General features: G+C 36.0%; 6 protein-coding genes across 8 annotated transcripts; 3 read left to right on the forward strand and 3 right to left on the reverse strand.

Moving 5' to 3' along the window:
* Positions 1-128: 128 nt before the first annotated feature.
* LOC120264352 (dof zinc finger protein DOF5.1-like) lies at positions 129-1,960 on the forward strand. Its single transcript, XM_039272160.1, has 2 exons — positions 129-335; positions 649-1,960. The coding sequence occupies exons 1-2, from the start codon at positions 285-287 to the stop codon at positions 1,336-1,338; spliced, it is 741 nt and encodes a 246-aa protein (XP_039128094.1). The 5' UTR covers positions 129-284; the 3' UTR covers positions 1,339-1,960.
* LOC120264353 lies at positions 1,383-1,960 on the forward strand. Its single transcript, XM_039272161.1, has one exon. It carries the CDS (start codon positions 1,416-1,418, stop codon positions 1,719-1,721), a length of 306 nt encoding a protein of 101 aa, XP_039128095.1. The 5' UTR covers positions 1,383-1,415; the 3' UTR covers positions 1,722-1,960.
* A 4,624-nt stretch (positions 1,961-6,584) lies between these two features.
* LOC120265774 (protein spotted leaf 11-like) lies at positions 6,585-11,072 on the reverse strand. The gene is given in 6 exon segments (XM_039273736.1): positions 6,585-7,152; positions 7,154-7,772; positions 7,774-7,949; positions 8,033-8,464; positions 8,644-8,760; positions 10,606-11,072. Coding segments are annotated over 6 exon segments (1,938 nt in total). The 5' UTR covers positions 10,870-11,072; the 3' UTR covers positions 6,585-6,822.
* Positions 11,073-12,566: 1,494 nt separating this feature from the next.
* LOC120265775 (probable protein S-acyltransferase 23) lies at positions 12,567-17,463 on the reverse strand. The gene is made up of 11 exons (XM_039273737.1): positions 17,189-17,463; positions 16,998-17,133; positions 16,498-16,564; positions 15,970-16,066; positions 15,641-15,737; positions 15,483-15,566; positions 14,671-14,711; positions 14,145-14,210; positions 13,314-13,373; positions 13,158-13,209; positions 12,567-13,064 (listed from the first exon to the last, which is right to left on the reverse strand). The coding sequence occupies exons 1-11, from the start codon at positions 17,378-17,380 to the stop codon at positions 12,976-12,978; spliced, it is 981 nt and encodes a 326-aa protein (XP_039129671.1). The 5' UTR covers positions 17,381-17,463; the 3' UTR covers positions 12,567-12,975.
* Positions 17,464-17,952: 489 nt separating this feature from the next.
* On the reverse strand, positions 17,953-20,412 carry LOC120264233 (60S ribosomal protein L36-2-like). Of its 3 annotated transcripts, none has more exons than XM_039272031.1 (4): positions 20,309-20,412; positions 19,935-20,056; positions 18,286-18,485; positions 17,953-18,154 (listed from the first exon to the last, which is right to left on the reverse strand). In XM_039272031.1, the coding sequence occupies exons 2-4, from the start codon at positions 20,034-20,036 to the stop codon at positions 18,124-18,126; spliced, it is 333 nt and encodes a 110-aa protein (XP_039127965.1). In that variant the 5' UTR covers positions 20,037-20,056; positions 20,309-20,412; the 3' UTR covers positions 17,953-18,123. The 3 variants fall into 3 exon arrangements, with proteins under 3 accessions (XP_039127965.1, XP_039127966.1, XP_039127967.1); XM_039272032.1 differs by having other exon boundaries at positions 19,935-20,069; positions 20,309-20,399; XM_039272033.1 differs by lacking the exon at positions 20,309-20,412 and adding an exon at positions 20,152-20,301.
* Positions 20,413-23,676: 3,264 nt separating this feature from the next.
* LOC120264786 (E3 ubiquitin-protein ligase XB3-like) lies at positions 23,677-26,596 on the forward strand. Its single transcript, XM_039272621.1, has 8 exons — positions 23,677-24,011; positions 24,098-24,157; positions 24,260-24,331; positions 24,451-24,572; positions 24,664-24,804; positions 24,883-24,990; positions 25,261-25,519; positions 25,874-26,596. The coding sequence occupies exons 1-8, from the start codon at positions 23,829-23,831 to the stop codon at positions 26,255-26,257; spliced, it is 1,329 nt and encodes a 442-aa protein (XP_039128555.1). The 5' UTR covers positions 23,677-23,828; the 3' UTR covers positions 26,258-26,596.
* The last annotated feature ends 84 nt before the right edge of the window (positions 26,597-26,680 follow it).

Consider the following 26,680-nt stretch of genomic DNA (forward strand, 5'->3'; position numbering starts at 1 on the left):
CCTCTCAAAAAACAAAACACATAAGACACCACTCATTCAAAAGAAATAAATCCCACTCCTCCTTTTCCCTTCTTTTTCTATCTCCCTTTGTCTTCTCTCTCTCTTCCATTTGCTTTGTTTGTTTTGCTTTCCTCTCTTTCTCTCATTCTGCAACTCTTTGTGATTGTGATTCTCCACCATCTCTTAAACCCCCTACACAACTTTTCTCTCACAAAAGAAAAAAGAAGGGAAATAAAAGAGAGGAAAAGAAAAGAAAAAAAAAGGAAAAAAATAAAAATCCCACCATGGTTTTTCCTCCTCTTCCTGTCTATGTAGATCCACCCAACTGGAACCAGGTGAGATCCTCCTTCCCTCCTTCTCTTCCTCTCAATCTTCTCTTCTACCTTTTTTTTATTCCAATTAAACATTCTCCTTCCTCTCCCCTCTCTTCCACACAGCTTCTCAATGAATAAAGCAAGATTTAAATTAAAGCATGCACTCAAAATATACTCATTTTTATTCTCTTCTCATCCTTTTTCTTAATCCCTCTTCTTCTTCTTCTTGAATATCCCTCCACATATCCACCTTCATTACTTCTTTTTATTCTCTTCTCTCATTAATTATTATTATTATTATTATAATTTCTTTTTCCTTGAATTCATATTACAGGCTCAATCTATTACCAACACAACTGCTGCTGCTGTTGCTGCTGGTATTGGAGTAGGAATAGCAGCTGAAGATCCACACCAACAGCACCAACTCCCTCCCGGAGTAGTTCAACCTCCTCGTAATGATCATGCTGGTGTCTCCCCTACCATTCGGCCAAACTCCATGGCCGAAAGAGCTCGTCTTGCTAAGATCCCTCAACCGGAAACATCCCTCAAGTGCCCACGGTGTGACTCAACAAACACCAAGTTTTGCTATTTCAACAATTACTCACTTTCTCAGCCTCGCCACTTCTGCAAGACTTGCCGTCGTTACTGGACTCGTGGCGGTGCTCTCCGCAACGTTCCAGTTGGGGGTGGCTGTCGTCGTAACAAGAGAAGCAAATCAACCGGCGGTGGAACTTCCTCTAAGTCCACTTCCACCACCACCACCACCGCTGATCGACACTCCGGTGCTTCATCCTCTTCTTCAACTGCCACCTCTGCTAGTGGTGGTGTAATCCCTTCTAACTTGGTAGCACCAAATCATCTGCCACCTTTCATGGCTTCTCTTCACTCTTTGACAGACTACACTGCTACACCAAACAATATCAGTTTGAATTTCCCAGGGATTCAACCTGTTGATCATCATAACCATCATCAACACATCATCATCATCATCATCATCATCAAAGTCATGTTGAGTATCAAGTAGGGAGTAGTAGCTCAGCAAGTTTAGGGTTGGAGCAGTGGAGGCTTCAACAAATCCAGCAGTTTCCTTTCTTGGGAGGTATGGAGACTCCGGCACCGGTCACCGGGCTTTTCGGTTATGATTTAGAGGGTGGAGGAGTGGAAGGGATGCAATATAGTGGACAACTTAGCTCAAAGACTTCAAACTCTGCACTAATCTCACAACTTGCTTCTGTGAAAATGGAGGATAATAACCAGCATGGTCTTCTTGGTTTGCCAAGACAGTACTTGAGTGTTAATCCTAGGAATATTAATCAGTATTGGAATAACAGCACCGGCAACGCCAGTGGCAACGGTGGTGGTTCAAGTGGTGGTTGGAATGATCTATCTGGTGGTAATATCTTGTAGAGATTTCCATGAAGCTTAATTAGTTTTCATATGGCTTCAAAGAAGGAAGAAGAAGAAGAAGAAGATCGAGAAGTTTGCATGATGCTTCATATGATGATGATAAGGTGGGTTTTCTAATTATCTTTGATAATTTTTCCTTTTTTTTTTCTTTTTTCTTAATTTGTCTGGATTGGTGTTCCTTGCTTCCTTCTTTGTATCTTTGATTATATTATGGTTATAGAATTGGGGTGTTTGGAGTTCATGTAGCTTCATATCCATATATATATATATATATATATATATATATATATATATATATCTGACTTGAAGAGTTAAGACTTATTTGCTAGTTGTGAGCAAGAACAATGTATTAATTTTTGGTTTAATTATATCCATCTATCTAAATCTATATCCTAGTACAACTCATGAGATAATTTACATCAAATGCATTTCATATATATATATATATATATATGTAATGTTTGATAATTAGAATGGATGAAATTATGGAAATAATGTAGGGAGATGCAGGCAATGAGTAGCAAGTGTCTGCTTTGAAGAGTCTTTAATTATGTTTTTGCTCTTGTTTAGTTATGATTGCTTGCAGATTAAAGGTTTCATTAAGTATTACTAGTTCTCATCTTTTAAAGAGATTGCATTGCAGAGCAATCGCCCTTTGACCAGTACTCTTGCATGTATTAATTATATATATATGATGCACCCTTACCTTCCCATGCATCATCTTGTCAGACATACCAAATCTTCTCCTTCATTTCATTCCCTTTCAATTATTTCCCTTTTTTTTTTTTGGAAGTTATAATTTTCATTAATAAAGGCCGGGTTTATTATTTGAAGATGTTGTTTAGAATAATCTGTATTAATTTCTTTACGTATGGGTATATAATTATATGTGTAATAATAAGCCTTTCAATTATATTAATAAGGTTTACCAAATACAAGCATTTGCAATAGGAATTTATATATGTACCTACCAAGTATGAATCCCATAGATGTAAAAAAAAACAAAGAGTCAAAACGTATATGCAAAGGTGGGTTGAAAATTAAAAAGCATTTCAAGTTTTGAAATATTAATTTCTTGGTGTTATGTACGTACATTGGTAAAAATAACACATGAGCTCTGTGTTTAGTTAATTTTCTATATATGTTATGTTTCATTTGTATTTCTAATGCATTAATACAATATATATATATATATATATAAGTTCATGACAATGTTAAAGTTCAAATATATTATTTTGTTTAGATTTCTGTTTATCTTATAACGTATGTATGATTTGGGATAAGCCAATTTATGACCCAAAAAATCAAACAAGTTATCTTAAACTCAATATAAAATGATATAATTAAATTGGCTAAAATGTATATGTGTGTAAGTTAATTATTTATTGAAAACATGAGGAATGTAACTAAATCAGTATAAGACAAACATGAGAAGAAGAAAATCGATACACATTGTAGAATGGAATTCTAAAGAAACAATTAATGAGTATTCAAACCATTATTGAACATGATATTTAATTACACTAAGAAAAAATTCCTTCACTTTTGTAATATTATTATTAGTAAGATGACATACATATATATAAACAAGAATGTGTGTGTGTGTGTGTAGACACAGACAGAGAGAGAGAGAGAGAGAGATGAGCTTGCACTAAAATCTTAATAGTTGATCTCAATTGATGAATGAATTTGGTTTGTAAGGTTTAATTTTTAAATTAGACAGACAGAAAGAGAAGGATGTGGAAGAACATGGATGCATGCATGCACACATAGACATAACAAATTAAGCCCATGGGTAGAGAAACAGAAGGACAGAAGAAAGACAAGCACTTTATTTGAACATGCAGTGTAGGTGTTGATTTGATCAGGGTTATGCGTCTAATCAAATGACCCTACTGAAACACAATGCACCTTTCTCCTTTTTCAGAAACATGCATTTACAAGTACTCTCTCTATATACACACACATACACATAGATTTGTACATATATAGATAATAACACATGATGTAAGGAGAGAATGCAAGATTGATTATATTATGAATGAAATGAGAAATGAGATGAAATAAAGAGGCAATATATATATATATATATATATATATGAATATATCTGTGTCACTATATAAAAGCTAGCCATGCATGCAAAAAATAAGAATTCGTTAGAATGAACTTAATTAAGAGCAAGAGCTGCAGATCATGGAAGAAGAAGAAGAAGAAGAAGAAGAAGAAGCAATGCAAGATAAGTAAAAAGAAGGACAAAACACACTAGTACTGGAACAAGAGAAAGAAAAAGAGCAAAGAAGTGAAAATCAATGTCCAAGATCAGTACCATTACTGAGAAACAATTAAGAGAAAGATTAGATTTAAAAAGAAAGAAGAAACAAAAAAGAGAAGCAAAGAAAAGAAAAGAAAGGAAAGGAAAGGAAAAGAAAAGAAAGGAAAGGGTGGTGAAGTCACAGAAATGGCCAAAGAGACCCCATCTTCTTTGTTTATCTGTCTATGTCTGTGAGGAATCTGGGTTTGCCCCTCTTGCTTTCTCAAGGACCAATGCATTCCAGTCTCCCTTATAGCAAGGAATAAAGCAGCCACCCCAGCCATGTAAAAAAACACACAAACACACACACACACCACAACACCATCATAAATAATTAAAGCAAACAAACAAACAAGATCATCACCCTTCTCTTCATTCAATCCATCACTAGTTCTTGTTTCAACTCATCAGTCAGTCATGCAAGCTAGTAATTAAACATATATGCATATACATATATATATATATTAATCTTAAAAAGTATACTGCTCTTATTTGGCTGCAATCCAAAGAGAGGTGTGTTTGAGGTGTTATGGCTCGGAATTCCATGCATGCTCTCATGAAGATGATGAGCAGCTTTAGCTTTTCAATGAAGGAGAAGCAGTGTGTGTGTGTTTGTTGTTAGCTTCTTCATCTTAACTCTTTTGTTTCTCTATCTTTCTCTCTCTCTCTCTCTCTCTCTTCACGTTGGCTCACATGATCCTGAATCATGGGAACTAAGAGTGGTGGAGGATCACTTTGATTGCCAGATAATAAGATTCTGAGAATGGAGATGAAGTTAGTATAAGAGTTGGTTTTGGATTAGAATATGGTTGCATGTTAGTAAGATAAGGAGGATCTTAGTAGTTGCTTTTTAGTCTTTGGACTGCATGCATGGGTTGTAGTGAAACCCTAGTTAGCTTTTCTTTCTTTTCTTTTCTTTTCTTTTCTTCTCTTTTCTTTTAGGGTTTGGGAGTTTGGAGAGCATGTGTTTCTATTCCTATTTCATTATATATATTAACATCTATAATAATATTCTTTTGCATGATAATATTGTTAATTTTTGTTCTTAGTCATACCCTGAGTTAATGATAAAATGTCTCATATATATATAAATATGTTTATATATGATCATCTGTACTTCTTCGTTTTCTTTCTCTTTCTTAAGGTTTTCCATGAACCCCTAATTTAACAAACAAGGAAGTATGCATAAAATATACAACTTCAAGACAAGTTTGAAAGCATAAAGATTTGATGGTTTTGGAAGGGTGACAAATGATGAAATGTGGGATATAATGTTGAGAATTTTATTGATTTGATAGTAGGAATCTTTGGAATGTTTTGTTTGATTTGATTTGAAGACATCGTCATGTCAATATGAGGGTCCAAGTGTTTCTTCTTCTTCTTCTTCTTATTATTATTATTATTAATGTTCCAAATATATATATATATATATATAAGTTTGCATTAATTTGTTAATGTTGGTGATCATATATATATATATATATATATATGTATGTATGTATAGAAATGCTACATATGGATTCGGACCTCATTCTCTTTTATCTCGTTATCTACAAACACTGAAAAAGAGAACAGTGGATAATTTAGAAGATAAAGAGTGAAGAACTTTTTACCTTTTTCTTTTTTATTTGATGTTACAAGTGGTAAGAAAGAACTCTATGGTACTATAAAATACTGGTTTACAAAATTAACAATAAGAAGTAAATAAACTAGATAAATAAAGAGAACTTACTCAATTCACAGTCAAAAAAGAGAATTCAATAATAAGCTGTTCCATTCTTCCTAGGAAACTTGGTCCTTTTGGGTCAAAAGGATTTGTCATATTAGACATAATAGTTTATATAAAACCTTCAAAATTAATTATGATTTTTTAAGTTATGATTATATGCATCTTTAAATTCAAACATCTTCATATTTAAATCAAAGATATCTCCTTTTTTTTCAAATATTAAAACCAAGAGACCGGATTCGACAAATGATTTCGACTTGTTCAGTTGATATAAAATCAAAATAAAGTAAATAATAACTAAGCTTTTGTTTGAGGGGGCTATATATATATATATATATATATATAAGAGTGCCAATCAAATGAAAATTCAGGTGTTTGGGCAGATGATCATGAGAAGTGGGACACTAACAAATTAGCAGGGCAATGGTAAGCTTAGTTATGATGCACAAACTTGAGACCAAGGGTCCTACAAAGCATGTGTATTATTGGGGTCCTGGTTGCCCTTCCCTTAATGGCAAGGGAAATGCAATTAAGGTAAAAGTCATTCAAGATGTCTTGACTGAACAAAGGTTGCTTGGTCTTAAGTAGGAATATGACAGCAGGGACACATCAGACAAAAGAGTGTGACTAGCTGAGTTTGTAGGGCACTGAGGAATCATGAAACTATACTTATCATTTGTATCAATCCTCTCATCAAAGGACACAGATTCAATTCATACTTCAATAGCATGAAAACAACATGTCACTTTTCTTTGAGAGAAATATATATATATATATTATAAATGAACAAGTGATTTGGGGCAAGTCATGGGCTAAAATTCATCACCATACCTCCATAAAACTTGAGGATGTTGCAATAGATAATGATAAATAGTAATCAGAATCCTTGTGTAATCTCTACTCTCCCCCATTTGAAGATACAACAACACATTCAGCAAGGCAAGGTGATCTTCCACCGTTCCTCACCTTCCAATCAGAGTATCATTAATCACACTCTTGAATTGAAAACATGATAGGTTGCCAAAAACATCGTCTAATTGTAGAGAATGTGGCATGGAGATCAGAGCCTCGGTTGCTCCACTTGAGAATTTGGTTGTGTGGGTGATTCAAGCTGAGACTGTGCGTGTTTCTGTTGTTCGAGAAATCTGTTAATGCGATCGAGCAATTGTGTGGCCTTTCTCTTGCCCCGGTCAGTGCCATTTGAAGCCAGATCACGCAAGGGACTGATGATACCTCGCTCTTGTGCCTCTGCCAGATACTGATGCTGCTGCTCACCACTGCAGAGGTGCACGAGGACCGCAGCTGCATTTTCTCTATTTCGAGGAGACCCACTCCCGATAACCTCCACAAGCACAGGCACTGCCTCAGCTGCACCAATTGCAGCCTTACCCATCAGGATGGCTGGATAATATGGCTAGTATCGCCAGAGATTCATCCACCATACCTCCTCCTGGTTCCATCAAGAGTTTCATCAGAGTTGGTATGACGCCAGCTCTGACTGCCTTTCCCTTGTTACCCTGGTATATGCAGAGATTAAACAGTGCCGTAGCTGCATCCTTCTTTCCTCGTTGGCTGCCTTCACTCAGTAACGCCACAAGTGCTGGGATAGCTCCTGATGTTCCAATCATTACCTTATGCTCATCAATCACTGATAGGCTGAATAGTGTGGCAGCAGCATTTTCTCGAGCCTCCATACATCCCTTCCTCAGTACATGAACAATTCCTGGCACTGCACCAGCGGAGATTATCCTCCCTTTGTTCTCCTCACAGATTGAGAGGTTTAAAAGAGCCGTGACTGCATGCTCCTGGGTTCGAGGATCTTGCATATAGAGCAAATTGACAAGAAGGGGAATAGCACCAGCCTCAGCTATGCAGACACGGTTGTCAGTGTTACGCTTAGCAAGAAGGCGTAGCTCACCAGCAGCTGATCGCTGGTCATCAGGATTTGGGGAAGATAGCTTTTGGAGAAGAGCATCTATTTTAGTACATTCACTTGAAGCTGAAGGGCTTGCTAGGCCGAGTGGGCCGCTTGGGTGGCTCAATGCCATTGCTCTCGCACCATTGGGCAATGAGGCTTCGGAGGACATAGTTCGGTGTTAAAGATGTATTTGCGAGCTTCTGCTGTGTCTTCGGGCAAGTTTCATGTCCAGCATCCAGCCATTTCTCGATGGAGCTACGCTCGTATGTCTGTCAAAATATAATCAGAGATTCAGGTAGAAATGAGTGTGACCCACAGAGAAAAAAATCCTAGAGTCATATTGTACACAGACCTGTCCCGTTGCCACAATGACAGGATCATTCATCAGTTCAAGGGAAATTGGACAGCGAAAATCCTCTGGAATTACAGGAGTTTTGGGCTTCTCATCAGCAGGCACATTAGAAATTGCTGGATCACCCATTTGAGGGTTCTGGGTCTGCATGAAATCCTTGATTTGCTGCAGCAACACTAGCATCTTTTTCGTGTTTTCTCCTGGATCAGCACTGCTGCTGGCAGCTGCCATCTCATGCAAAACAAATGATTCTTGACTGAGTTCAGATATTGTTGTCAGCTGTAACTTCTCTGCCAATCTTTGTAGAATCACAGGGTCTATATTGCCTTCAGTGCTTCCATTGCAAACCATTGAAAGATCACCATACAGCTCGGTATCAGGCATGTCAATCCGCTCTTTTGCTCTTTTGAACTGAGCATGAACAAGTTCAACCTGAAAATAAGAGTTGATCAGCAGGTACTTCACATGAGAAATTCAACTAGGTTAACAAGCAGAAATTCTGCTCAAGCCAACTCAAGCTCTTTATATATTAATGGTTTATCGATGAGAATCAAGAAGGGTTGCTTTTGTTTTCTCAAATGAAACATAATAACTATTGATGACAGTTATACCTGCTCTCTAACTTCATCCGATATATCAAGCCTCTCGAATGAAATTTCACTTAAAGCTTGTTCCAGTTGATCAGTTATTTCCTGCAGACGTTTCATTATCTTTTCCCTCTCAAGGACCTACAAATATACAAGCAAATAGGTTAAAAACAGTTAGAGTTAGTTAGATATTAAACATGCAAATCACACAAACAACGCAAGAAGTCATGTCCCAGTTACTCTAGTTGTCTTATCCTAATAGCACATCGGAGGTTGCAGAATATTTCAAAATGAAGACAGAAATTCCTAACAGCACGAAAAGTTTTCTCAGCTTTTACAGGGATTCAAATGAAGGAGAAACCAGTTTGAGCAGGATGATGATAACAATAATAATAACATTGATAACAGATAATTTAATAAACCCAAATAAGAGAGTATGTCAAGAAAAAAATATTGGCAAAATCCTATTTAGAGGATTTGATATCAATGTTGATGACTTCTTTTTTATCAGCATCGAGTTATAAGGTTTTTTTTTAAAAAAAATTTTTACATGGAATTAAATGAAGAAGAACCAATCTTAAAGCATGACAAAAAAAAAGTCAACAATATTGATAGCTGATAAGTCAATTAGCCAAACAAGGAAGGCTTTCAAGAAGCATTATTAGCACCATCCCAATTTCAGAATGCTAACGCACCAAATGAAAGGAAAAAAAGATATATTACTGTAAAGAAACCAGAAAATTGAGATATAACTAAAAACAATAATATACGTAATTAAGCATGTGACACTTTCAAGGATACATGACTTCCTTGATATAGTCTTCAATTAGCTAAGCAATGAGTAGGGTTTTATGACTGCAGTAACATCAATAAATAGGATTCACGCATAATGTTATAGTTTAGTTGAGTAACCATATCTAATGTTGCCTTGCTATATGTGAGAAAAATTTTCACATATCATCCTCATATCATACTCTTCATGTTATAGATTATACTGATAAGTTTCTGACAATCAAGAAAGTAACCCACAATAGCCTATTGGTTATGGAAAGATCAATAGTAGTCGTGCTTAAATTTGAGGACATTTCCAAGCAAATTTAGGAATGGTAACAAGCATGCTTGCAAAAACATATGTATTTCTATCAAATTGTTAACTTTAAATTGCAAAGGCCAAGCTTTAAGGGCTTAACTAGGGATTGCTCGCATGCAAACAGACACTAATTGCTCAAAAGTCAAAATAGTATTACTTTCCACAGGGTAGTTTGTAAGCAGTGAAAGGCTAATTATGTTAAAGACTAACTATAAACAGCAGAAGACTTCAAATCTAACTGTAGGGAAACTAGTCTTCCAGGAAGTTTCTTTCAGAAAGCTGCAAAAGAGTTTCAAAATTTCATCTCTCAACAGGAAAAATCAACTGCAAAGAAGAGATGACGAAATCACGTAACAAATCCCATAATTTGCTAACAACTGGAACTTATGGACAATGGTCACACACGGAATGGCTTTTAAATGAGGGATTTCCACTGTTCATAGGAAGCAATCTCCACGCATAACGAGTCCATTTAATTCAAATTTAAGCCAGATCATACGAGAAATGAACAGAAGATACGTCAAAAAAATGAGATTCTACAGAATGCCTACGAAAAAAACTGCAAATATTCTAAAGTTCAAAATATGCAAAATCACAAATTTCTATAGGCAAAATCAACCAAATCTAGCGAAACTCTCTCAAAATCCTCTTCCACCAAATTACCAAAGGACTAAATCCCGTTGATACAAGATTCAAATAGGCCTTCAGGAAATAGAACATACTCCCAAATCGAGAAATTCACACAGAATAAGGTCAAACACGAATTAAAAACTCGCGCAACAATAAAATTAGCAGCATTTATCCAAAATGATGCTCTTAAACGCCAATTAAAACATCAAAGAACTCACAAAAGAAGTGGCATTTCCTAGAAAGTAAAAGGGATCAGATCGACATACCAAGCAGATCTTGCTGCCATCGCTGCCCAATCGGAGCAGCTCCTTTGCAGCAACCAACGCATCCTTCAACTTCACTAGGGTTTTAGCTTCCTCCTCGGGGATCGGTTCCTGACTATCGCTAAGCTCCTCAAACATGGGAGCGAGAAGCTTGATCCGCCGGGAGAGGTTGCAAAACTGCCTCTTGTACGCATTCCGGTAGTCGGAGATCCCGGCGATCTCCCCTACGGCTTGCATCAGCTTTTCCACCGTCTCCTCCTCCTCCATCGTCCACAATCCGCTCTCAAACTACTCAAATTCCTCAAAAAAAAAATCAATGGAGATATCAATAAACCTCAATTGAGAATACAAGAACACCGAAACGAAGATGGATTTGGGGGAATCGAATGCTAGGGTTGATGATCGGAGAAGGAGAGGATATAGCGGGAGCTAAGAAAGAAGGTGATCTTTTTCTTTTCTTCTCCGTTTTCTGGGGTTTTATTTAAATTAATTACTTATTTATTTATTCAAAATATTTCATTTATTTATTTTGGAGCGGCTTGAGCTTCGAGTTTAGCGCCGAGCTTTACTCCGTTTGACTTTTCGTACTCAATTGGTAAAAAAGAATGAGCAAAATTTCTAAATAAGTACTACATCCAAACTAATTTTACTTAAAAGTATTTAAGAAATTAAAATAGTGGATTTTATAATAATAAGATAGATCATGGATGGCTAATGATTCTTTAAAAGAAATATATATATATATATATGTTTTACAGTTGGTTGAGCACTTATTTGTATATCTGCGGCCAGCCAACTAAAAAGCATCAAATTTAAAATCAATGAGAGACCAAAGCATTACAAGCAACATATGACATGAACCACCAGTGATCCAGCTAGTTTTTGCATGATTCATGCCACCCATCAGTCAGTCAATCACTCACTTTTATTAGTATTTTTTTATTATTAGTTTTCAGGAAAAGCATGTCAATATGCTCAAAGATTCCTCCCTCTCCCATCTTAGTAGGTTACTGTGCTAGAAATATTATTTTTTTAATTAAAACAAACAGATGATGCAACTTTAATAATATTATAAGTTTTGTTGGGAAGTGAAAGCCAGTAAAAATTCGGAGGGCTCGGCTCGGCTACGGCTGAGAAAGAGGGTCCCACAACCCCAGCTGGATAGACGCGGCCACATGGCCTGACGTGGTGACAAAATGATGATGCTCCCCTTAATTCGGTGGTGTGGTTCCCACACCAACAATCCCCCATCCGTCCGTCCATTTCATCAATCACATCCCAATCCCGAGGACACTCCCACATGGGTCTCCACCATAAGCACAAACGTATATTTAACTATTCACAGGCCATAAGTCATCAAGATGAATCATCATAATAATTTATAAACCTGAGCTTGGTCTCTTGAGCAGTTGAGTGAGCTGATGGTGGTTGTCACTTCATGGTTTGATTTTGTGTCTTGAGGGAAGAGAGATATAGTTTGATGGGACCAGCGAGAAGTATATACAACGTCCATAGCCACAAGCCACAAGTGTTGCCCTGGTGTTCAGGCTGTCTTAAGTCATCAGTTGATTAAGCACCACACAAAGTATGAGCAATAGGATGAATGCAAGTGTGTTGACTGACTAAGCTTTCATAAGAGAGAAACATCCCCCAGTTGCAACTCAGCTCCTTGATGGTCCCTTGCGGACGAATGCATCCACCCATGCCTGTGTAGCTAGGTCCACTTGATGATTATACTTTGACAAAACAAGATCTAATTAGCAAGTTTCCAGGGTACCAAATATATAAAATAGGTGATGCTCATGCTTCATTGTTTTACTGATAACTAGAAATAGAAGAATAAAAGAGGGGTACCTTATTATGCGGCTTGTCAAGAGGGTTTGTTCTGATTGATATCTGTTAACCTGCATAAAAACTGAAAATGTCATTGCGACAATGAATGGATTCAAGATTACAGGCTAGAGTTTGGATGCTTGAAATTTAAATATATATATTCAATGTGCTGCATCTTTCTGTCAAGAGGATTACAATAAAGAATTGAATTAGAGTTCAAAACAAGTAAAACTAGGCTGAGCAATATGAAATATTCTCCTTCGCGGAATGTGAGCTTGATATTGGTCACACTTGTTATGACAATCCAATGTGCTTAGCTTGAGAGAGTTAATTGAGGAGCACAAGTGTGACCCATAGAACAGGCTGAAGTAACAGATCCTTGGTAACACATTGTTGGCACTGATGCTAGCTCAGGCATTAGATTTGCCAGCCATGGAATGGGTAATCAAGCAAAGCTTACAACTAAGCTGAATGACAAGAAAGCAACCCTTTGCTGACAAGAACTTTGCTTGATTGATCTTCATGCATTCTTAGAAATCCTTATTCTTTTGATTTCAGAAATTCTTTTATGTTGCCAATAATACCCTTGTTATATGGATTCGTAAACCTCATCTCCGAAATCGGGCGCCCTGAAAAAGATAAAAGAGAAAATCCAGCATATAATGCCTGCATCAGAAAAGCCCATGCAAATTTAAACTTTCAACTGGCTTTTCAAGACACACCTGGTTGGGGTTGTATAACAATATGGAATTCTGGATACTTCTTCCAGTTTATCTGAATTGTCTTGCTTCAAGTTAGGCAATAGCATAAAGGAGAAAAAGACAAATATCAAGTCATCAAACCAGAAATATCATGAAAACAAAAGGTTGCAAACTTACCCACTCGTCTGTTTTGATGTTTAGACAAATGCAATACATATGCCACATCAGGAACACCACCTGTGCAATGACAGTACAGCATTTAGCAATATGGTGATTCACTACTCTTTCCGAGGCTTATAATGAAATTTTTCTTAAAAATAAAAAAGTAAAAGAACATATACACAATCAGAGTAATGAATAAAATTAAACAGATTAAAATATCAGATATGTTGTTAGGAGATGAGAAAACAGTAGCTTGGTCTACAGTCTAGAGTAGCTCTTCCACATGGCACAATTTAATTTCATGACAGTCTCAAATGATAATGGCACATGCTAGCCATCCACCTAGAAGGCTAGAAGACACCCTTTTATACTGTTAATCATTTGATGATGACAAGTTAAATCCAAGAAAAACAACATAGGTGTATTCATAAAATCATGTTGACATGACTCTCCTACAGTCCAAGTACATCCTCCCAACGTTGTCGAATTCGACACAACTTTCAACCTTCTACCATACAGTTTTTCTTTTAATTATTACCATCTCTTATTGCCAACTTTGTAGTAGAAGTCTTAAACACCAACCAGCTAGCAGACTGCCTACGGTAAAAATTTATAAAATAAGCTCAGTATCAGGTCAGCATGAGGGTATTGCTTCAAATCCCAGTTTGTTCTTCATTAACTATCCCTGACCAAGAAGAAGCCTCATTCCAGTAAATGCGGTTAGAAGAGCTACTAACTTTCATTCATGAACCAAAAGGAGCCCAGATAGGATATATGCTAACAATATTTGCTCATCCTATAAAAAGTTACAAAAGAATAAATAGTCATAATGGGCATCAAACCTACCTGCCATAACACTTGTAGGACAGAGAAAAGCATTGTGCTGATAACCAGGTTGCCAGAGAGATTGCTCTGCAGCATGTGAAATGATTAGGAAGAGTACGCTCAAGTTGCAAATATCATCATAGTTCACTAAGAAAGGGACATTGATAGTTCTTAAATATGATTGCTAAGTGAAGAAAAGGGATACAGAGGAAGTACAGAACATAAAACATAAATATTGCTTAAAATCATTTTCAAAACACAAGTATTGAATAATAGTAATTTTCAGAAATGATCAGATATAAAGTCTCCTAAGGAAAAGGGGCACAATTATAATTAACAAATCAAGGAAAAAAAAGGATGTTCTATTCTCCCTTATATTCCTGAACAAAATCAAATATGTAAGTGTATATACATAACTGGGTTTCGCCCTATGCTCAGCAAAATCCCGATTAGAGGGGCAGAAAGATGACAGATGAATTTGTGAAAATATCTTTCTAACAAATAAAATTTAACTACTGCACACAATATATAATTTAACAATTTGTACCTCAAATCCTGATTCTTGTGTGCTCAAAGTCATTGCAACATCTGCAATTAAAAATACATTCTAGATTGTTAGAGCATATGGGCATTTAAATATTTTTTTATCAAAATGATTAAGCTTCAAAGCATGACACAGAACAGCCATGCATTGGAGAACTGAGCAAATTATCTACTGATCCTTACAAGAGTTTGACAAAGGTAATTAGCTAAGCCTATATGACAATTAACAACTTTAGTTGAGCTACACAATGCATGTGAAAGAGGGGAAAACAAGAAATAACTTTGGAATAGACATACTACAAAGATGATTGTCTGAAAAAATAAAAATAAAAATAAAAATATCCAATCTAAGAGTAGTTTCAAAAAATATGTAATTGAAAAATCTGAATGATGGAACAAGGCAGATAAATTGCACCAGTCAGGAAGTGAATAAAAGTGAGGCCAATAGATATGGCAATAGATGCATAGAAGAAAATTGGGGAAAAGAACAACTTTTATCTTTGTCAACAAATAAAGCTGCTGAGAAGAGTTTGGCACACAACTTCAACTCAAATTTGAACTGACTCCAAAGTGACATATAAAGGTCTTCATCTTTTTCATATACAGTTGTAAATGTTTCTGTTTAATTATGAGGTGAGGTTGCTTCTTAATATCTTCCGTCTTTATGTGCAGGCCCACAATAATCTAACTCGTTGACAAAATATTAACATGAAGACATTGTGCAAATAATTTTAGTCCATACAACAATTGACAATCATGATATGAGCTTCAATAGTCAAGAAAATAATAAAGCCAATCATGATGTTTGCCACTTACACTTAGTAGAGCACATCGTATAGGAGGCCTCAGCAATAACAAATCCAATGACAAGAAGCATAAACAAACGGTGATTCTTGTGGCCTGCATATGCATATGGTTAAACCCTCGAATATCTACAAGTATGTGAAATTTTGCAATGGTTGTTGGCTTGAAACCTATGCAATTCCCAAACGCTGGGCAATGGTGATCAAAACCTCTGACACTTGCTTTGCAACTGTTGCAATATCTAACCCTTGAGAACACAGGGAAGCTCTGACCAAAATAAGGGTGATAGACCAAGTTAGATACAGTTATCATAAGAAGAGAGAGGGATGGGTAACTACGAGAACCAATAAATGGAAGTGATAAGATCAAAAGATTAAAGGACACTCCATAATTGCTAAATGCACTAAGCCAAAAAATTTATAGGGAACATAAGTTTTTTTTAAAAGAAAAAAAAAAACAACAACAACAGTAACAGATGCCAACAAAGTCTTCCAACAACCTGTGCCTCAAAGCCAACTTCAGAAAAGACATTCTGATGAACTCCTTCTGAATGAGTGAAGTCATTTCCAACAATTCCAGGATCACCAGAAAGAATCCTGCAAAAAATTGTATGAATGCAAGCCAATAACATATGAAGCAAATGAACAACCATTTGAAGGAATCATCAAGTCATGCTTGATATGATATTTATTTAAATGTGAACGAGGAAAAAGAAATCCATGCAGATACCCTGTACGTCAGATCTCAAGAAAAGATGCATTTGTCATGTTGTGGCTAAATTCCTACAAGCCCAGAACTAGCAAAAAAAAAAGAAATTGATTCTCTTACCTTAGACTTCCCTTAAATCAGTATAAACAAAATTCTAACAACAAAACCATGGTGTCACAAATTTTACAGAGAGCAAATGATAGAAGTGTATCCAACTGTTATAAAAGGAAAAAAATCTCCTGAGATGAATGCCCAAAAGAAGACCACCAGATACATCATATGATACGGCCAGTGACAGTGAAAAGAACAAATGACTGACCTATAAAGACCAGCCAAGAGTAAAGCACATTCTGCATTAATAAAAGCATCCAATAATGATGGGATGACTGCAAAAAAAAAAAGACAAAACAAATCATATATTCAATAATAAAATTCAACTTTTCACAACACCCACAATGGCAAGCATCCACTGTTGAAGAGCGCCATTTTTAAGCATTATCAAACACATACAAAATACACAAGTATACACAAAACCAAATTTTAAGAAACTGCCAAAGTTGCAAACACGAAACCATGTTACCAAGACTGGTATCTCACAATTGATTTTTCTTCAGATTGCCCAATTACTAACGAATACACAAGGCATGATTTCGGTCAAGTGGTAATTGAATTGCAAGATAGGAGATACAGATAATTGTAACAAAAGAATAGTGCATCATCAATAAACAGGAACAGCATATCACTCACCAAAAGGATTTGAAAAAACAATTACGCCCTAAATTCAAAGTCAATCACGAACTAAATTGATAGCAGGAGTACCTCGTCGGATGAATGCAATATAAACTCCCCAAAGAAAGAGGAGATTGAAGACAACGAGAGCAGGAGCTGAGGCACGTACTCCCAACAAACGCCTGCAAAACCGGCCCAAAGCCAAAGTCCCCAAGCAGCACCAACGCTACACCAAAGCAAAGACCAGGCATCAGAGAAACAGAGAGAAAACAAGCAGAGACAGGGGAGCAGAGAGATAGCATACCTGAAACAGGGAGCAACGCTAAGAGGGAAAAGGAGGGGAGGATGCGGGGGACGGCGGCGAGTGCGGACTGGGAGAGGAGGACGAGCGAGCAGGAGACGAGGGAGGAGAGCACGAGATCACGCGCCGATCTCCGATGCCTCTGAAACCCTAATAGCCCACCACCCGACATCGCTGCTCTCTCTCTCTCTCGGATTCACCAGCGCGCCAAAACAAAGATCTTCGATGGAGTGAGGTCACGACATTCGTCGTCGGTGCTTTAAATAAATAAATAAATTTAAAAACGAGAACTTTGCTACGAGGAATCTCCAATTAATATTTATTTGTTAATTTTTTTAAATTTTTAAAAAAATAGATACACTTATTTGAAATTTAATTAAATCTGAAAAAAAAAGTTGGTTATTATTATTATTATTATTATTATTATTATTATTATTTAGTATAAAGGGTTGTTGGGACTTTGACATGGAGATCATGGACTTCAAACGAGATATACACCTACCAATAGCTTTATGTTGGTTGTTCAGATGACTTGCAAACAAATTGTGGACGTTGAGGATATAGTTAAAAGAGACTTAGGAAACCGCAAGATCAAGAAACCAATTTAGGAGTAGTAGCTTTGAAGGCAGCATAGATATGAGCTTGCATTTCTTTTTAAGACCATAAAAGAGCCTTCTCATGTAAGTGACGTGAAAATGGTATGATAACATGTAGAACATTCATAGAATGATATCGAAAACTGGGTTTTAGACCAAAGTATGATGATTCAAGAGTTGATCCTGATTCAAAACTTAAATGTTTTCTACCAAAGAGTACAATATGGAAATGTTATTAGCAGTGGAAAAAAAAAAAAAGACAAAGTTCATCCAAAATCTAGGACATCCAAAACACATGGAGGTCCATGAAATTCATTGATCATTTCTTCTTCTCTGATACTCCAGCAGACCTGCAATTTGAAACAACATAAAATAAGTTGGATAAGCAAATAATAAAAGTAGCTATAGGATACAAGATTAAGCAAGTTAATCGAGGCGAAAAATGAAAGAGAAAAAACAAACTCAAAGCATGCTTTCTCACCTCATCTTCCTAAGGACATTCGCCATCTCCTCGCGCTTCTTCTTGGCCCTCTTGTGGGTGCCCAACTTGCGCTTTGCCACTTTCAGAGCACGCTTGTCTTTTCCAACCTTTAGAAGCTCGGTAATTCGTTTCTCATAAGGAGCAAATCCAGCTACTTCTCTGATCAAATTCTTCACAAAATGCACTCTTTTGCTGGTTTTCTGATATGTGAGACAACGGGTTCTAATACAAATTTGCAAATGGCCAACAAATTCATAATTCTATTAATGAACCAATATAAGCAAATCATCTAGTTGATCAACTTTTTTTGTTTGTACGCGAAACAAGGGGTGTCAAATCATCTAGTAGTTCAACTTTTTTGTTAGCAAACAAAAGAAATGGATGCTATCTCTAAGACAACCGATAGCATGCCCAAAGGCTAGCATGTATTTCACAGATTGAGGATTTGGCAAAGTTACAGATACTTTCATAATAAAAATCAGCATTTAAAGTACAAACTTTGAGAAGCTTCATAGATCATCTACCTTCATTGACCACTATCCTAGTTGACTTATCAATTGTATTAGCATAAATATAATGCCACAATCTAAAAAATTTCAAGATATGTTCAAGCACAACCCTCATCAACTAGAACTCTCTTCTCGACCATTGTATCAGGAACAGAACACCTTTATGCTATTCACATTTAATATGTTAACAGAAAAGGAACAAAAAGGTTATACAAAACTTTCAGACCTTTCATCACTGCATGGAACCACCAGACCATGAGGCAAAACACAGAATAGATGCAATTGGATATTTTCTTTCACGGGTTATGCAATGCCAGTTAAATAGCTTGGCAAGGAACTGATGTGTGGTTATTTTCATCATGATTCCTCACAAGAGATGATCAATAGATATCACGCATTTTTTTTTTCCGCTGGCTCATTCTACCAACCATTTCCTCAGTATTCTTTTCTCTCACTTCTTTAGGTGGCTTTCTTGTTTCTATGTATCGTAGTTAAGTTTTGTGAAGGGTTTGTCTACCAAGGAAATAGAAATTTTCATTACATTTATGTATAAAAGAAGATGGTGCAAGGTTACTCACTCCATAGTAGACATCAACTCTGGGCAAACCAAATATTCATCGCTTTCTCAAGTCATATTCCCATCAGTCAACCACAATATGACACCGTGACGCCAAAAGTCCCTCTAATTGATGAAGACTGACTACCTATTACCAAAACGAAGGGAATTGCACAAAATTTGCCAGTTGGCTGTTGACTATGCATTTCTAATTGTTTTCCATTGGTCCTCATTTTCTTAAACTTGAAACTATCATTTAACACAAAACCAAATACTGATCTGACATGATGGCAACAAACAAACACACATACACACATACACAAACTCAAAACTATCATTTGACACAAATTTTGATCTGAGATGATGGCAACACCACACGAGCATACAGGCCCAGGATACCATAATAATAATCTCAGTAAATTGAGCTCCATATATCAAGCATTTGCAAGTCTAAGAAATGAAAACATAAAATCACAAACCTAATCAAAATCAACATCATTCTCAAAACATTGGCTTTCCAAAGAAATAATAGCTACCAATTACCAAATATATAAATAATAAAAAAGAAGGTTCAGAATCCATACCCCTTTCCTGCTGGAAGGGCGAGGGGCCAACTCGCGCTTGGTGACGATGTGGCCTTTGTTCATCCCCACAAAAAGGCCACTGTTCGGCTGAGGCGGCGCCATCTCTCCCACCCACACTTGCTCTACAAGATAATGCTACAAACATAAGCAAACCATGAAAAAGACGGAAAGAACTACATCAATAATGGAGAAATTGAGCGAATTCAAATCACTCAACACAAAAACAAGACAACAAAAGTCATTTTAGGGTTTCTTGCACGATTGATCAAGGATTCGTATGCGGACAAACATGAAAACAACATCCAAGAAGTGAGAAAAATGAGATTTTTCGTAGAATTAAAGGAAGAGAAACCAATAAGAAGAGCTCATCGTACCTCTGCCAAAACCCTAGCGGCTGAGCAAGAACCCTAAAAATCCCAGGAATCCAATTGGGCTTCGAGTTTGGGGATTCTTGGCTGAGCTGCCTAAAATGACAATAATACCCTCTAGGATCTTCCTATTTACGAAAGTCTCTTCTCCCGATCGACGATCCTGACCATCCAGTCAACAGAATCGTGCGGTCCAGATATGTTTATTCACAGGCTTCAATCTTGAAAAGGCCCATTAAGAAGGTATATTGGGCTGGATGGAGCTTAATATTAAAGCCATATCCTCTATTTTCCTTTTAAAATTAAAATTAATAATTAAAAAATGAAAAATATAACATAACCCTTTACATATCACAAATATAAAAAAAATTAATACTAATAAAAATAATAACCAGTGGCCTTTTGCTCTATTAGTGCGAAGTCTCTTGCATAAAATTTTCATTTTGAAAAGAACCCGATATTAAGCTTCAAAAACCCACGCAAAATAAATACACAAATATTTATTAAACTAATTCATAAGTGGATCATGGCATTGCATTTGTTGCATCTAGTTAAAAAGTCTATTGTATATTATCCATAAAAAATATAATGTGATTAGCCACAAAAACCAAGCGTGCAAGCTTCATCAACCTTGCATCATGCTCTCAAGGCCAAAAAAAAATCCCCATAAAATAAGAATTTTTTTTATAACTGATGAAAATTTTAATTTATTGAGTGGACCTTGGTTATAAAATAATAAGAAGCAAAAATATCTCGGTGATTGAGTCTTGGGAGGGGATAAGTTTTATTCTTTTTCTAAACTAGAATGGCAGCTTATGTGGCTCTAATTCAAAGTAATGAAATGCCATTGAATGATTAAAAATAGTAATCAATGATGCGATGTTGCTATTTGATGATATTTTTCTCCTTTGTTTAGTGAATAAATTTAGCAATAGTGGCTTCAATTAATCACTTTATTTTATTTTATTCCCTTTGTTCAAAGATATCCCCCAATGCCATGAGAAGTAATAAGTGGAATTTATTAAGCACTTACCTAATTGGTTGTTGATCTTTTCTTTATGAAAGCAACAAGTTATCAAACTATATTATTATGATTAAAATATTGATTTTTTTATTATTGTGTCTAAAGCATCTAATGAATTGACATTAAAAATATCATTTGTTTTTATACAAAAAATTATAACGTAAACCCATGTTTTAGTTTTAGTAAGGTATGCTGTTATTTCTAAACACATATAATAGACCTTTCAAATGTAAGATTAAAAAAAACTTAAGCCAAGAGATTTTGCAACTGCTAGCATAGACATTTTTTATTTTTTTTATACACATATTTCCGTGTCTATAGAAACTATTTTTTTATTAGTGAATTTATCAAAATCTCTTTAATCTATTTTTTTTTTTAATAAAATAGATAAACTATTGATTTATTATAAAGAAAAACAGGACAACCAACAGAAAAGGCTAGAAAAAAAAATACATGCAAACACTGAAACAAAGAATCATGTTTAAATAATTTATTTATTTTTTATTTTTTTAAATTAGTGTCATGTTTTTTTATATATATATATATATATATTTTTTTGTTAATATAGATTTGTGTAATCCCTTTATTTGTGATGGTTTTGAAAGCTTTTTAATTAATTTATTCGGTATTTAACTCCAATGTATAATTCTTATTTGTATTTATTTTTTTCAATATATTTTAAATTATTTAATCATACTAACAAATGACACCAACTAAAACAATTAAAAATTTAGATGATAAAAATAAAAAATACTATAATATGATTCATATATATATATTTAATATTTATAAGCATCATTTAATTCCCATGTTAGTATGGAGCCCAATCAACAACTTTAGTTGGGTCACGCATCTCTAATATTTTTTTAATCATCTTAATGTAAACTTATTTCAACAAAATTAATTAATTCCAATGCATCACTTGTAGGGAACATAAACAGAACCAAAAGGACAGTTCACAAAAACCAACATCTTATTCTTCAATTAAAAAAATAATAATTTACAGCAAAAGTCTCGTCCTTAAACAAGGTACAAAACATGCATATAATATTTATATTTTTCTTCCATTCCGAGCATTCGTCATAAAACGTTATAAATTTCATTTTATAAGGGTAACATTTTAATTAATTAATTAATTAATTAAAAATATTAGATGTGAATTCCAAGAAGTTGATATCGGATTCGGATTCTCGAGGTTTGAGAGTTGTTACTGTTAAACCAACCCGTTAAGGAAAAAAAATATCTAACGGCTGCCACGTTCACCGTACGGAGTTCCCGAATCCCGGTAATGTGCCGATATGGTCACCATCCGGTGAGAATACTTAAGTATAAGGTAAGCTCATGGGGTCCATGTTAGGTCAGCATGTAAGGAGAATCAGATCCAATCCAAAGTCCCAAAATTTACAAAATAATATATAAAAAATTATCACAAAATTGGAGGATTTCATTGCTAACTATTTAGGTCTTAGTCTGAAATTCATAGGTTCTCAAATTGAGAGAGTCAGAGTGAGTGATGCCGACGAGGAGATTTTCACTACCAACACAAATTAGTTTTATTATTTTGTAATTTTTTTTATTTTAGGATTCTATCTTTTCAGCGAGTTGTGTTTTATTGTATTAGTATTTTTTTTATTTATTTTTCATGTATTTATTTTCATCCAATGTTAATGGATCAATTTACGTCTTTTGTGTTTGTTACAATATTTTTTTATATTTTTTTATTAATAATAGTGGTTTATTTATTTAAAAAAATAAAAAATTATTATTTAAAATTCAATTACATAAACTGATGACTATCAATGCTTGTGATAGATAGATTTTGAGTTCAATTATCTCATATTACAACTGTTTTTTGAGTCCCTGTATGGAGGTTATGTGTAAGAAATATCTTTTGTTCTACTTGACAAAGGAGTTTATCCCTAGAAAAAAATCAGTCAAGTGATCGTAAACTGATGTATTTTCATACTAGTTTGTAATTTACTTTGTTATTTGTCAATTTTGTCAAAAAAGTGATTTTTTTTTACCAATTTAATTATGATTTACCACTAAATTCAGGTGACTGTAATTATATCAGAATTTGAATGCATGACCAAAGAAAGGTTCTTACTTTGAATTAAGAACAGTCAATAAATTTCAGTCTTTTTTACGTAATTAATAAATAATTTATTCACAAAATCGTACTAGTTTTCAAAAACCGACTGGTCTTTGTTCAAGGAGTGTGTAAATGTCTACAAGTCAATTAAAGTGACCAGAAAAACGACGTATCTACGGTAACCTCACCAATGGGCGGTGACCACATCGTTCCCACCCGAATTAGAAACGCTTAAACCCCACACCAATGGCCCACGCTCTCTCTCTCTCTCTCTGGTATATCTTTGAAGGCTCTCCTCCGCTCCACCGCACCGGCGCGCCGTATAGCCACCGTGCGACGCTCGGGGCGGCTGGGGAGCCGGAGACGAAGCACAGTAGTCGTAAAGAGAGAGTGGGAGAGCGGGAAGAGAGATGGGGCAAAGGTTGAGTTGCACTCGATCAAGCCGTGAGCATGAGTTCTTTAGCGCCGTGCAGTCTGGCGACGTAGAGCTAGTTGAGCTTTGTCTTCGTCGTGATCCGGCTATGTTCAATCAGACTACCATATACGACCGCCTCTCTTCCCTCCATATCGCCGCTGCCAATGGCCGCCTCGAGGTTCGATCCTGTCCTTGTTTTCCATTTTGTTTTCTTTTTTGCTTTTTTTTTTTAAAATTTTGATTTATGGGTTCTTGGGGTTTCAGGTTCTTTCTATAATTTTAGAGCGGTCTGTGAATCCTGACCTTTTGAATCGTCACAAACAAGTAAGTGTTCATCATAAAAATCTGATTTTTCTTTTTTCTTTTCTTTTGTTCCTTCTTGTTGATTCGTAAAGGTGGGATTTTTATGATTCTTTGTTGGTGAAGACCCCATTGATGTTGGCTGCAATGCATGGGAAGTTGGCATGTGTGCAGAGGCTACTCCAAGCTGGAGCAAATGTATGAAAAGTTTTGGTCTTTGACCAACTTTCTCGAGTTTCCTTTTTGTGCTTCTTTTGTTTGTGACTTTCAGCATTGAATAGAGGATTGATCTGCATTTAGTTTTGGTTTTGTATTAGATCTTGATGTTTGACTCACTGCATGGGAGGACTTGCTTGCATTTTGCTGCTTATTATGGCCATTACGATTGCTTGCAAGCCATTCTGGATGCTGCCCATTCCACACCTGTGGCTGATTCCTGGTGGGTGTTTGGTGATTTTGTCTGCTTGAGATCTCAGTTCTTGATGGTATTTCTGACTGTATTTTAATTTGGTTTCAATATCGATCTACAGGGGATTTGCCCGTTTTGTGAATGTTAGAGATGGCAATGGGGCAACACCGTTGCACCTTGCATCTAGGCATAAACGGCCGGAGTGTGTTCACATTCTACTTGACAATGGAGCTCTTGTTTGTGCTTCAACGGGTGGATATGGGTCTGTTCATCCTCTAGCTTTATCAGTTAGAATTCATGGTTGTAGATATCAGCCTTATTCATTGAATTTTGATTGCAGATGTCCGGGGAGCACTCCACTACATTTAGCAGCTCGTGGAGGATCTTTGGATTGTGTCAGAGCGCTTTTAGCATGGGGAGCTGATCGGCTCCAGAGAGATTCATCTGGGTTAATTTTCTTGATCACTATTTACAAGATTCAATCTTTCAAATTAATCTGTTGCCTTTCTTCAGATATGTATGAGTTTTATACTGCCAGGAGCTTTTGTTGTATAGATCTATATATCTTTGGTTTGTGAACTTGTCCATGTTCATCTGGTTTTATCTTGACTTTGAATCTTTTCTTCTGAACAATGTTGGCCTAATTTGAAACAAACCTGTTATTCTGACACTTTTGTTGATTTGTGATTGAATTTATTTCTTCTGTGGGCCTCTGCAGGAGAATACCATTCATGGTTGCTTTGAAAAGAAATCACGGAGCATGTGCGGCTCTGCTTAACCCGGCATCGGCTGAGCCTCTGGTTTGGCCTTCTCCGTTGAAGTTTATCAGTGAGCTCGAACCGGAAGCGAAGCTTCTGCTCGAGGCGGCTCTAATGGAGGCTAATAAGGAAAGGGAGAAAAATATTTTGAAGGGGACAGCGTATTCCTTGCCGTCTCCCTTGAATTCAGAAGACGGAATGGATGATAATGTCTCTGAGGTATTCCATTTTCCTTTACTTCCAAGTTCCTGATTAGAATATAATATGACCATAATGAGCATTTTTTGTTAAGATATTATAGCAATGAATGGTAGGAATTCATCTTTCTTTTTTAGTGGATGGTGGTGGGTAATGATAGTAGCAATTGATATTGCAAGACTACAACCAACCTTCGAAGAGAACTCATCGGAACTTTTCTATTGATTTCATCACTCTGCCCCTGGAAAATATATATTATTACTCATGGCTCAATCTGTTTAGTATTTTTGAAAGCATATACGAGAACATCTATTGATAGATAGGATTTGTACGTTGTGAATTGAATTGATTCATTTTGGAATGGCATGATCACAGATGAGTGAGTCTGAGCTCTGCTGCATATGCTTCGATCAAGTCTGCACCATCGAGGTCCAAGACTGCGGGCACCAAATGTGTGCACACTGCACACTGGCTCTCTGCTGCCATAACAAGCCTAATCCTTCCTCATTATGCATGTCTACGCCTGTTTGCCCCTTTTGCCGCAGCAACATTGCTAGATTGGTGGTAGTGAAGACCAAGGCCGAAGATGATAGCGAAAAGGATGCACCGTCGAAGATAAGAAAGTTAAGACGGTCATGCAACCACAGTGAGGGAAGCAGCAGTTTCAAGGGCCTCACGGCCTTTGGTTCTTTCGGAATGATGAGTGGCCGTGGCTCAGGACGGAGAGCGAGTACTAGTGAAATCATGGACAAGCCTTAATAGATATTCGATTATTAAAATATTGATCAAGAGATTTTGTGCATCGTTGGTTGTGTTTTGAGTTTGGGATTGCAAGAGCATCAGAGAAAAAAACAGACAACCATTTGAAGACCTGTCTTATCTCCTCTGTAAACAACCTAGTAAGTGTGAATGATAGAGTTGATGTTATAATGCAGTTAAAGAAAAAAAAAAGAAAAGAAAAAAACAATGGCTGCTGTTGGATATCATGTGAGCTTTGAAATAATTGAACATGGGGGCTCCTCCATTGTTTTGTATTTCCTTTGAAAGTACTGCATGGCTCTTGTCTTAGTCTATTTGACCCTTTAACATTGTGGGACCTTTTTAGCTTTGTCATGGCACCTCACAAGTTTAAGCAAGATCACCAATGGAGATGCTTGATTGATTGTAAAAGGATAGCAAAGG

Source organism: Dioscorea cayenensis, chromosome 7 (genome assembly GCF_009730915.1).
Source record: "Dioscorea cayenensis subsp. rotundata cultivar TDr96_F1 chromosome 7, TDr96_F1_v2_PseudoChromosome.rev07_lg8_w22 25.fasta, whole genome shotgun sequence".
In the NCBI taxonomy this organism is placed as follows: Eukaryota; Viridiplantae; Streptophyta; class Magnoliopsida; order Dioscoreales; family Dioscoreaceae; genus Dioscorea; species Dioscorea cayenensis.